The 13,778-nt window shown below is 43.6% G+C and overlaps 1 protein-coding gene across 1 annotated transcript in view; it reads right to left on the bottom strand.

The window, feature by feature from the left end:
- The window catches only part of cul1a (cullin 1a), a 70,901-nt gene that overhangs the window by 38,368 nt on the left and 18,755 nt on the right, over positions 1-13,778 (bottom strand). Inside the window, exon 8 of the mRNA XM_084327933.1 lies at positions 8,975-9,138. Coding sequence (XP_084184059.1) covers positions 8,975-9,138 — 164 coding nt within the window. The remainder of the gene's footprint in view (positions 1-8,974; positions 9,139-13,778) is intronic.

The following is a 13,778-nucleotide window of genomic DNA, read 5'->3' on the forward strand; positions in this document are numbered from 1 at the left end:
AGAGAGGGTGCTGTGCAGTACTTGGGAGACCGCATAGTCAGTGGACCTGTTCGGCCTGTATGCAAATTGCATAGGGTCCATATCACTGGGGAGGGAGGCACAAATGTGATCCTTGACCAGCCTCTCAAAACATTTCATGGCCACAGAGGTGAGTGCCACTGGTCTGTAGTCATTGAGACATGTTGGGGAGGGTTTCTTTGGTACAGGGATGATGGTAGACATCTTGAAGCAGGCAGGGACCACTGACTCCGCCAGGGATCGATTAAATATGGCGGTGAACACAGGGGCTAGCTGGTTAGCACAGGACTTAAGTATGCATCCTGTTATTCCATCTGGGCCAGCAGCTTTTCTGGTGTTCACCTGCATAAATGCTCTCCTCACACTGTGTACCGACAATGAGAGAGCCCCCCCCCCCTCCACAACAGCCGGCGCGCCAGTGACGTCACTAGCCGTTGAGCTAGCGGCGCCACTGTCTGCACCAAACCGAGCGTAGAAAGAGTTGAGTTTGTCCGCGAGAGAGGCGTCGTCGCTCCCCATTGAGGGGGCGCTGACTTTGTAGTCAGTTATCGTCCTCAGTCCTCGCCATAAGGCTCTTGTGTCATTCTGTGCCATTTGTCTCCATTTTGTCAGCATACGTCCGTTTTGCAAGTTTAACAGCCTTGCGCAGAGTATAGACTGTAGCCTTATACTACTCCATGTTTCCTGACTCTCTGCCCAGGTTGTAGGCAGTGGTGCGAGATTTCAGAACTGCTCTGATAGTACTGTCCACCCACGGTTTCTGGTTTGGGAAGATCTGCACCTTTTTTGTGGGGACAATACTGTCGGCAAGTGATGTTATGAAGCTCACGACCGTGTCCGAGAACTCGCTGACGTCACTGGCGCTTCCTTGAAACATCCCCCAGTCTACGGCCTCGAGAGCGTCCTGAAGCGTGGCCTCCGATTGGTCGGACCATTTTTTTGCCTCACGTGACACGACGGCGTCACGTGATCTCTCTGTAAGCAGGGATCAGGTAAATGGAGTCATGACCGGACGTACTAGTAGGCCCCGCTAATGGCGGAGCCGGTACAGCCTTGTAGCCGGCTCTGAACGGGGTGTAGCAGTGGTAAGAGCATGTTTCCCGCTCTGGTGGAGCAGGCGATGTGCTGAAAGAAGGACGGCATCACTTTCTTCAAATTCGCCTGGTTGAAATCGCCGGCTACGATCATGGCTGCGTCTGGATGTTTTATCTGGTGAATGTTGAGATGCTCCGCCAGCTCCGCCAGAGCCCTGACAGTGTTTGCCTGGGGAGGGATATACACCGCGGCAATAATGATGGCGGTGAACTCTCGGGGTAGGTGGAATGGCCAGATTGAATGGCCAGATGTTCCAAATCCGGCGAGCATGAACGGGAGAGTATCTTGATCTCCTTGGGGTTAACCCAACTGTTGTTGGTCAGAAGACAGACACCCCCGCCGATGCTCTTGCCGGAGGCTTCTGTGCGATCCACTCGGAAGACTGTGAAGGAGTCCGAGGGAGAGGCGCTGTGGTCCGGAGTCGCTGGTTTCAACCATGTCTCCGTGAAACACATAACGTTGCAGTCCCTCATCTCTCGCTGGAATCGGACCCTCGCTCTCAAATCGTCCATCCTACCCTCTAGCGAACGTGCATTCGCCAGAAAGATGGATGGGATCGCTGGGCGGTAAGCTGATCTTTTTAATCCCTTCCTGGTCGTTGCGCGCATTGCCCCACTGTCAGTCTGGGGAGGGTGTAGACCAGGGATCGGCAATAGGCCCGCCAGCAATCATTTCTGGCCCGTCAGATTATTTTGAGAATATGATATTTATTTGACGCGCGGGAAATATTCACTCGGGACGCCAGGGTGTCTTTTATTGTGAAGCTGTATCTATCTACCGGTAGTCATCAAAAGCATGTCCGTCACTATAGCCAATTGAAATGCTAGAAATGGTCACGTGGACTGGGAGAACCAATGGAATAGTCCCACCGGGCCCTGTGTATATTTCCCTAACGCACTTTCACTTCCGCGTTCGAGATGCGAGCGAGTATAAAAAAAAAAAAAAAAAAAAAAAAAACATCTTTGGATAGCTTCTTTGCAACGGGGAAATATAACGCTTCTTTTAATAAACAGGAGCCATACTTAAAATACAGGTTTATCGCAACAGGTCGGTGATTCTTGCGTGCCAAGCCGACGTTCTCTCTGCATAATATGTGACAACAACAACAACAACAACAACGAGGGAATGATGACAACTGTGTTCAAGTTGGCAGATAAAGTAGCTGCATTCAACGCCAATCTGGAATTGGAGGGCGGCGAGTGGATATGACATGTTTCAAACATTAGCAGGGATCTTGGAGGACTTAACAAACAAGGTATGGTGAGTCGTGTTTTCATGCATTCTGATCTGTTCATCACCCGCCGCGGTGATCTGCAACAGCTGATCTGCTGTTCATGAATGAATGAAAACTTTATTTAACAGATTGCAGAATGGGTACAATACAGTACGGCGCAAAACACACAATTGTTAACACTTTGATTGCCACTCACGGCTAATCTCGGGTTTACAATAGTGACGTTGAAAGCCACGTGACGGCTTTTCTCTGAATCTCTTTTTTTTTAGCGATCTGAAATCATATTGCATCACCCGAGCCTACCGTTGGAAATCCAGGGGCCGCCAGCGATCAGATGTGAAAAAAGCACCCCCTATCGTCTCCCAGATGGTAAATCACCCTTTTGGAATAGACTCAATGAAAATGGATGGGGGAAAAAAAATATTCCAGTCCACATTTTCCAGTCCACTGATGCAGCCGGAGTTACCAGAGTTCATTCTGGATCCTCTGAGCCGCGGCGAGCATGGGTTATACTGTACACACGTTGGATCAATATACTTATCGATTTTTTCAAATGGTGATCAGGAATCGGAATATACCATTTGGATACCATCTGATGTCCGGTAAGGAATCTATGTTATCAGTGTTAGGATAATCAGACTCGTTTTCGAGGAGATAAGCTTTTTTGTGATATGTGCTCTAGCTGTTTCACTGTAAAATCTATGAGGAAATGAAAGCAGCTATTATCAGCACGCGGCTCGAACGTGCACGTATACTATTGTTACTAGCGTTTATTTGAAAATGATTCATAAATAGGCCGACAAATATCAACTAGGGCTGGGCGATAAAACGATAACGATAACTATCGCGATAAATTATTTCCTCGAAATAAACATGAAACGTGGTCGCAAAGTTTCGATATATCGATTTTCCAAGCTTGGATATGAGCACACGCACTAACAACCAATCAGTGAAGGAGATGGCCGATAGCGGAAGGAGACCCGGAAGGAGACGCGGAGGTAGGACTCAGCAGAGGTGTGGACTCGAGTCACATGACTTGGACTCGAGTCAGACTCGAGTCACGAATTTGATGACTTTAGACTCGACTTGACCAAAACAAAAAAGACTGACTTGGACTTTAAAACCAATGACTTGTGACTTCACTTGGACTTGAGCCTTTTGACTTGAAGACTTGATACCTCCCCCCATGCCCAACGATTAAAAATTAACGTTATTAAATGTATATATATATTAATTCATTTTGCGCGAATCCACACTTCATTTCCCAGATCCACTTTGTTTTGAAACAATCCGACCAATCACGTTGCGCGATAGCACGAGCAATCCACAGTCAGGAAGTAACGTTACAGCTGAGTTCACTCATTCAGAACGGCGCATCCAGTTGGAAATGTAAAATGCTACCCAGGATTGTTGCGTTTCGTTATAAAAACTATGCAGTGATAAACAAAAAACGAATCGCAGTATGCAAAACGTGCGGTTCGAGGATCACAGATGGAGATGCAACGTCCAACTTCGTTCGACACTTGAACTAAGAAGCTGCACAAAGATCGGTAAGTGAATGAACGAATGAATGAAAACATTATTTAACAGATTGCAGAATGGGTACAATACAGTACAGCTCAATATACACAATTGTTAAGGGGATGCAGACCAGAGAAAGACTTTCGTCTTGTTTACATCAGGGTCCCCCATAGTAAGTAACTTGGCTTGCTAGCTACAGTTAAATCAATGAGCCATCGACAGTGTGCTAACGTTATCATACATATACTCTCTTTTTTAGACTTTTTGTATCACAAACAGTACTGTATTTGTAAATCTGGTATGTCATAAATGTATAGATGTAGGCACTACTGTCTATCTGTATGTCATGTATGTCATGTTATGATGAATTGAAAATGGGGGACCCTGATGTAAACAAGACGAAAGTCTTTCTCTGGTCTGCATCCCTTTAACAATTGTTTATTGAGCTGTACTGTATTGTACCCATTCTGCAATCTGTTAATACAATTTTCTTTCAATCAATCAATCATTACATCCAAGATACACGGCTGCTGTAGTCTCGTCTTATAAAATACATAAACAATCAGCAATGTCTTGCTTGATGAATGGCCAGCAGTAGCCTAATTAATATTAATAAAAGTATTATCATTTTAATAATTGCGAAACGTGTTTAGTCCCTTGTTTGAGCCGAATCTGGGTTGAACATGATTTGTGGAACTCCCTCTTGTGTTGTGGTCGTGGTATTCACTGACCTTTGGGAAGTATTTCGACATGTACATGGGTATCTTAGTGGTGTAGTGTATCTTGTAGACCAGGCCCATTGCAAGTTGCTGTACTCTGTCGTCTACTCTAAGCCATCCTAGGTAGTCAAAGTGGGCAGGGGTGAGGTGGGTTCTAGGAGTAAGGTCAAGCAGTAGTCTGACCAGTTTGTTTTGTGATGTTTGTAATTTAGTTTTTAGCGCTTTTGAGGTGCTTTGGTACCATGAGGTGCAAGCATAGTCATAGTACCCTTGAATGAGTGCTCCTGCCAGAGTCTTCAGGGTATTCTTGTTTACCAGAGAGGAGATCCGGTACAAGAATCTTGTTCGTTGGTTGACTTTTTTTTATTACATTGGTTGCCATTTTGTCACAGGAAAGATTTGCCTCTAGGATGGAACCCAGGTAGGTAATTTCATCTTTCCTTGTGACAATATTGTCACCCACTGTAACAGAGAAGCCGTTGGCCTTGCTGAGTTTGTTATTTGATCCAAGAGAGAGAGAGAGAACTCCCACACGAATTAGGCCCTACCTAATTCTAATACCTAATAAACTACCTAATATACGAAATGCAGAGATGCCTTGTCATTTCAGTACAGATTTTTTATACCCCAAAATTGATAAAGGGTTAAGGTAGACTAGTTAGTTGAACCAAGGTCTGCTATTATGGATCATGTGCCATAGACTCATTAGACTGTATATACAGGGCAGGCAGACGTTAAATAAATTATTGGTCCAAGTGGGAAGACAATATCTTGGTTATTGTTATCCTACCTTTAAAATGGATATGGTGATCCTTATCATTTTTTTTCTCAATATACTCCTGAACTGGTTTTCTCAAGCAGCTCTTGCCCAAATGTATCTAGTTGTAAAACTAACCCCGATTCTGAATATTATTACATTTATAGTAATTAGATTTTGTTTTGCCAACAAGTTGATAATGAATTTTTTTGGTGAAAAGTGTATTATGACTTGTTTAGGACTCGAAACTCAAAGGTTAGGACTTGGGACTCGACTCGAAACTCAAAGGTTAGGACTTGGGACTAGTCAGTCTTGACTTGGGACATGATTCGGGACTTGCCTGTCTTGACTTGGGACTTGACTCGGGACTTGAGTACCAAGACTTGAGACTGACTTGTGACTTGCAAAACAATGACTTGGTCCCACCTCTGGGACTCAGTAAACAAGGCTGGCTAGGGCTAATTAGCTTGCACGGCGCTATTTTACAGTTTACCTGCTGTTTCTGAGGGTAACTGTTATAGTGTGGGGTATACGGTGGACGTCGTTGCAATGAATTGGGCGGAACAGAGTATTTTAGGGTCATTTTTAGTACATTGTCATGAGATACTCCGCTCGGAAACGAGGCTGGCTAGGGCTAATTAGCTTGCACGGCGCTATTTTACAGGTTACCTGCCGAGTTGGTGTGTGTTTTGAATTCTGAGGGTAACTGTTATAGTAGTGTGGGGTATACGGTGGACGTCGTTGCAATGAATTGGGCGGAACAGAGTATTTTAGGGTCATTTTTAGTACATTGTCATGATACTCCGCTTGCTTTGGCTAACTGCTAACGTGCGCGGACTGATGACGACATCAACTCGACTCTCGAGACATTCACAGAAGCAAAACAAGTCTATTAATAGCCCGTCCATCGGCGCCGGGCATAATAAGTTAATTAAACTTGACAGACATTATATTGACGATAATTATCGATATCGAGTTATATGAAAATAATTTTTAAATTTTATCGCGATAACGTTTTTGGCCATATCGCCCAGCCCTAATATCAACGTTCTGGAATATTCCAGTAAAAGGCGATTATCATAGAATAGGTTGTTTTTCACCTGAAAACGGGTGCTTTTCAAAATGCTCTCAAACGGAAATGAAGCGATAAAAAACCAATCTGCCTTGAGTTGACAACACTGACTGGAAAATGATTCTTTTAATAAGCGACGGGCAGATTAGACACAGCCATAATTTAAAACATAGATTAGGCGATATTAACGTTAACATTGGGAGTGGACCGTGGCATTCAAGGGGGTAAAAAGGAAAACACGGCGTGGCGCTCAAAGTGTTAAGGGGATGCAGACCAGAGAAAAACGTTTGTCTTTTTTCAATATCAGTATATTAAATCATATTAATAAAATATTAAATTAAATCAGTTTACAGCAACCAGGACACACCCCACCGGCTTCCCAAACGCTAACACTGCCAATTGTGTTAGTAGGGGTGACTGACCGAGCCGGCGGTACCGCTGACAGCTGGATTCGATCCCAGAGTATCTGCGGTGGTAGGCGAGTGCTTAGTCCACTGCGCTACCCAGCCGCACCCCAAGATCAATCTTTTAAAGTATGTTAACAGTTATTTCTAGCATGCCTAATGTCCTGCTGGTGTCTTTAGTCTTTAGAGAAAGTGATAGTTAGCAGAGTACGTGTAGATTTCAGCCTGGTGATGTTGTTCTTGACTTGTAGAGTATAAAGAAACAGTGGTGGTGACATAATCATGAGTATTCTCATTATCATCCAGATCTCAGTGAGAGAGTTCAAGAATAGAATCATCTGGTCACCTGTTCGCCAGAAGACGCTCACAGTTTGTCCAGGACAAGTAATATTGACGTACAGAGATTGAGAGTTTCCAGTAGGGGTGGGACGGTTCACAAAACCCACGGTTCGGTACGTACCTCGGTTTTGTGGTCACGGTTTTCGGTTCGGTATATTGTTTTTTATAAAAAAAATTTTTTTACTCCAAATACCAGAATCAGCATAAAATATATATAAAAATAATCCAACTTTTCAGTTATTCTCAAGGAAGTAGTCATGCAAAAACTGAAAGAATGAGGCAGTTTTGGGCGCCCCAGTGGCGAACCACATAGCGCGCTCAGCCGCGTCACGGCCGACCCGGGTTCGATTCCCGAACCCGTCGTTATTTGCTGAATGTCTTCCCCCCACTCTGTCTCCCATTCCTCCTCTGTCTCTCTCTACTGGACTGCCCAGTAGAAATAAAGCGATAAAACGCCAAAAAAAAAATCTAAAAAAAAAAAAAAAAAAATGAGGCAGTTTGACATCAGGCACATAATTTTACCATGAGGAGGAAGTGTTTACAGCCTTAAATAATGTTTGGCACACAAAGACCGAACTGACCGCATACATCAAACTAACACACACACACACTGTACTGTTTAAAAACACTGCTCTGTTCATTCTATTTTTAAAATACATACATTATCGTTCTACATTTATTTAGACTAACATTAGTTAAATATTGAGTGCAACTGTGGTTGATTACGTAATTCGGTGAGTTGGAACCATCTATGGGTTGGCGCGGGTTCCCACGGACATTTTAGCGTGTGGGACCATCAGCTTAGGAGGAGTTCATAACAGCAACAAGCAGCACGAAAGCAACAATAGTCCCGGTTGGAGTTAGTAAAACAGTTGTATGTTAGCCTTCATGGATGTTGAATAAACGCCTATCATTGTCTTTAAACACCCCGCCTCTCAGACTCTCATTTCCTCCTCTGCTAGCTAGTACTAGCTACGGTAACATTTCGTTGACTGTATTAGCTGGGGCTAGCGGGGCTACCATAGTTAAAACGTGCGTTGTGTTGTACAAACTGCTAACGCTATGGCAAGATGTGTGTAGGCCTATGTAATGTTAATGGCTATGTTTTTAAAGTCGTAATGAAGATTGATTTATATTGTGCTCGCCATTTTTACACAAACTGACTAGCACCTGGCTGCAGTGCTGCTGCTGCCTGCAGCCAGCGCTCACCTCTCCCGGCTCCATGCCAAATGAATTTTCTTTTTCTTTTTTTTTGCGCATCCCCGGAACCATACAATACACAGACGCCCCGAACCGTGGAGGTCGTGCCGAACGGTACACGGTTCGGTTGCGTACCGTCCCACCCCTAGTTTCCAGTGCGACACTGAGACAGGCACTTTCTGATCAGATGGAATAACGTTACTATTTGTTTGGGGAATATATATATATATATTTACTTGTCCGGTCGGATAAGTTCAATTGTATTATGCTTGTCCGGCAATTATTTTTTTTACTTGTCCCGGACAATAGGACAAGCCTTAATGTCAAGCCCTTATCATCATCTGGTCACCTGTTCGCCTTATTCACCTCATCACCATATTGGTCGAGTTTGATACAATGTGGTTATTTCTAGCCTCTCGTCCTGCAGGTGTCTTTCATTTTCCGCTATGGAAACTAAATTGACAAAATTACATCTTTTGACAACATCGGCAGGTGCCACTACCCCTGAAACCAGAACCTTGCGAATGGAAATGGAATCAGTTTAACAGTGCCGATACCCATGCCTCATCCCCTCACGTGTGCAGCTCCTCAAGAGAGGTCAGAGGGTTCACCCACCTTCTTCATGTACTCCGTGACCGGGTTCTGCTGGAGGAACTCCGTGCTCTCTCTGGTGTAGAAGCGCTCTGTGTCGGCCAGGAACTGCGTCTCAAAGTACTCCTTGTACACGGACAGCGTGGGGCCTTTGGCGAATGCGTCGTCTTCGTTCAGCCCCAGCTCCACTGGGCAGGACACAGAACAGGGGGTAACGGTGTCAGGCACACACGTCTTACTGTGAAGAACTTGTGAAAGAACTTCACGAGGTAATGTAAAAGTGCACTTGTTAAGACGTTCGATTGCTTAGACTGATTGTGTAGACTCAAACCACAGAAAGTGGAATAAGCAAATCGACATAATAGTTGAGTCGACCGTTAAATTCCGCGCTTGCATATTCCACGTAGTTGTACGCGGTTGCATCTATAAGACCCTCATTCCAAACCATCTGAAATCACCTTTAAAATAAATAGGGAAGACAAATCAACTCCCACTTGCAGGTTAAACCCTAGTCTTCAATTATGTGTAGTTTACATCATTGGTATCTATTTTCATTATTTATTTTTTTCCATTTGACGCCGGAAATTCCACTCAGAAAGGGTTAAAAATGATCACGCACGAATAACATGTATGGAGCCAATCAAAAAGCTTATCAGACGCCATCAGTGCCGTGACATCACTGAAGGTAACTTTCCCCTACCTCTCATCCACTACAATGGAGTTGACAAGTGCAGAAAGCCATTTCCTTGATCCAAATGGACGCCTTACAAGACGCAAATGGGTTTAATCGTCGGAGAGACCAGCTACAACTGCATTTTTGGTTGAAACAAGGTAGTTATAACGTTTTTAATGTCGTAAAAGAAAATAACTACATGTACCACTAGGCAGCCTGTTGTTCAGTACAGCAGCGCTATTGGTCCGTTAGGTGGTCGCCTTATCCCCGTCACAGGTCATAGTACCAAGCTAGCTATATGGCTCTGGCTAACATTACCCCGCTAACGTTAGCATTAGGTCTACTGTCGTGAACCATTTTAAATCGGGGCATGTAACTTAGGAGTTTCGGGAACAAGTAAAATGTGCAGGTCTTCTTCTCAGACCTGTGGGGCAAAGCACTGCACGCATCATGCCGGCTAGCAAGCTAGCTAGCTACACAGCCCGTTGATACCACGATAGCACTCTGTGCATCACAGATGCACAGTCACAAAAGGGGCTACCACGATAGCTAACTAACGTTAACGTTACAAGCTCAAACACCTTATAACTACTACTACTGTCGTGTCCATAAGTTCCCTGGCAGAATACTTTGTAAGGACAAAGGTATACAGGAGTTAGGAGTTTCGAGAATGCCGACTAGCAAGCTAGCTAACTTAGCTACTAATGTTATATACACAATATGTACAACGACACAATGATTTACATTAGTATTTACAAATATGGTAACATGGTTGTGGCTTTTACAAATAGTGGTTAGCTTTAGAGATAAATGGCTATGATCACGGAGCAATAGTGTTAGGTGAAACAGATACTAGATCTTCGGCTAGTAGTAACAAGAAGGCTCTTTGCTTCCTGCCACTACCCGCCTGTGATTCTCAGGCCCCCTGCTGCCCTGTACCTTGTGTGACGTCATCATTAAGATGACACACGCACGCTATGAACCATGGATTAAAATAGCCACGTGCGTGGTGTTGTGGTTGGGCGGACAAAATGTTTGATAAAAACGCTAAAACTGGGTCAATTTCAAAAAGAAAATTCTCGCTCTTCATGAAAGTCACCATCCGCCTAGTCCACATTGTTTATTGAACAAAAATACAACATGCAAGTGGGCCTTTAACGTGAATTAACTCTAAATAACAGTAAATATTAAACAGACTAAAAAATGTTGTTGTTTGATTTTATTTGATTTTATTGGATTAAAAACACACAAGGATCCAAAGGATAACATAAGAAAGAGTAAGACCCTTATTTCTAGGGATGCCCCAATCGATCGGCCACTGATCGTTATCGGCCGATAATCAGTATAAATATGCGATCGGTGATCGGTGATGATGCTTTATTTTCGCCGATCGTCAAAACCGATCTCACTCGCCGAGTTCTGTCTCAGACACCGGGAGCTGCACACACTCACTCCCACACAGTGGTGCGGCGTCTGCTCCTCCCTCCAGCCCCTCCCGCACGCATGTAAACACGGGTCTAGTCTAGTGGGACGGGAGGACGGCGTCTCCCTGAGCTAACGTTAGCTACCGTTACAAAATGACCCAGTCAACCATTCACTTCCAGTCCAATACATGATGAGGCATTGTCTAACCGAACGGTATCTAGCCGGCCAGCTACCGATAGCTCCTGACATCAACAAACACTCCAGCAAGTCTAGTAGAGCAGGGCTCTACAGTGCGACCAAATTGCTCGCATATGCCCCTAAAAATATTTGTATGCGAACCGTAAAAATCACGCGTACGCTGTGCGAATACAGATTATAGCCTCTCTCGTCTTTTTTTTCCTCCGCTGCGAGATCGTTAAAAAACTACAAGTCCCACATTGCACTCAAGCCAACGGTCCAATCACAGTAGAGTGAAGTGACTGGTTTCATGGGAAATAAAGCAAATGACCAATCGGAAGCTCTCATTTTGCTTGTTTACTTCATGAAACTCCGCCATTGCGATCAGGGCTCTCGTTTTCCGAGACACTAACTTATTATAGTCTCTCTTACCAATAGCAATAGATTTTAGAACACCTAGATTTATCGATAGCAATAGTAATATAACGTTAATGCAACAAAACGAATGCCTTGCTTTGTTAATCATAACGTTGATGCAGTAGCGTATGTCGGTGTGTTGGCTGTAACGGACATGACAATAACATAACGTGTACACATTAAAATTGCGATAATCTATTCTAACATTTTCAAATCGATGCAGTTGAATTTCCCCCTTAGGATCGATGCATTGTTACACCCCTACACCAAAGTCACTGGCCCACTGTGTATCTGTGTGTATAATAACTTGGCTAGCGTTATCAACAGCAGAGGTGGGCAATGGGTCCAGCTGCAGCGCCGGAGTGCAAGCGATGTGATGTAATTGGCAGACTCGACTGTCAATCAATGGTCTACCTGACACGCAAACTCAAACAATGTTTCTGTACTGAGGTGTGACTGATTGATTGAAAACTTTATTAACAGATTGCAGAATGGGTACAATACAGTACAGCTCAATACACACAATTGTTAAGGGGATGCAGACCAGAGAAAGACTTTAGTCTTGTTTACATCAGGGTCCCCCATTTTCAATTAATCAGGAACGTCAGGAAGTGTAGAGTAGGAAAGTGTACAGTATTTCAATAGGCAACCCTGAAAGGATTCTTTTTCTAGAAGAGCAACACAGCCAAAACACAAGCATTGTATGCATAAAAGGGGCTAAAGTTAAGTGACTGAACCTTTTGTAGCAGTAGTTTGATTTGATAGGGACAGCACATGTTAATGAACATCAAGTACAAAATACAAAATGTAAACATGCAGGGTTGTAGCAAGAGCTAATTTACACGCATGCACAGTACAAATACATTTATTTTTGAAAAATAAAATAAACTCTGTTACTTGAAATATTTTCACTGTGCTCCTAAATATTTTTGGGTGCTCCTAAATTTCTTTGTGTGCTCCTAAATTTTTTAATTTAGGAGCACCTGTGCCCCTAGTGAAAAAGGTTAGCGTAGAGCCCTGTAGAGACGTGTATGATACCTCCGCTAGCTCACGTTACCTGACGCCAGCTCACTGTTCAAAACGAAATGTCCCACTGAACTAAATAGTTCACTGAGGCGCTGTATCAACGTTATATAGCCGGCCAGCAGTAGCCACAGATAGCTCCTGATATCAATGTTTTATAACACTCATTCGATGCGTATTCGAGCTGAGGGCATGTTGTTGAATGTCATCAATAGGGTCCAGCTGCAGCTCCGGAGAATCCTGGCCGTAGCTGCAGGCTACTCGAGTATAGGGTCCAGCTGCAGCTCCGGAGAATCCTGGCCGTAGCTGGAGGCTACTAGAGTACACACAGACAGCGGAGCTTGTTGCGTGGTGGCGATGTCTCGCAGATAATACAAGTACAAGTCTAATTATATAATATATATATATTTTATAAAAAAATTAAATTAAAATAAAAATGTATATAAAATCATTTTTATTCTTTTTTTTAATCAAAAACGATCGGTATCGGCCGATATGGCTCACGACGATCGGTGATCAGCATCGGTGGCAAAAAACGTGATCGGGGCATCCCTACTTATTTCCGTCATGGTCCCAGGGCTGTTAGGCCACAACAAAAACACGACAATAACACAAAACACATACCGTACTTTTCGGACTATAAACTTAATACAACTTGTAAATGAGTTAATTCTTGTTATTTGTCCGACAGTATTGTGTCCCAATGCTAATTACATATGGTAATTAAACATTAAAACACCTGCGGCTTATAGTCCAGTGCAGCTTATATATGTACACATCATTCAATTTAGCTGCTGCGGCTTATAGTCAGGTGCGGCTTATAGTGCGAAAAGTACGGTACATTTAAAACATTAGAAGACTAACCTATAGCTAAAATTGTATACCCCATTGTTGGATAGGAAGGAGATCAGGGTGACATCATCAGCATTCTCATTGTCATCAACATCTCAGGGAGAGAGTTCAAGAATGGAATCATCATCTGGTCACCCTTTACAACATAATTTTATCTCCCTGGCTACAACCCCAGTTTTCGCCAAAGAGGTCTGTGGAAATTCTTGTTAAAGGAACACACCAACATTATAGGAAATGCACATACCTTCTTTTCCAGAGTCA

This window comes from Notolepis coatsorum, assembly GCF_963971535.1.
Source record: "Notolepis coatsorum genome assembly, chromosome: 13".
NCBI lineage: Eukaryota > Metazoa > Chordata > Actinopteri > Aulopiformes > Paralepididae > Notolepis > Notolepis coatsorum.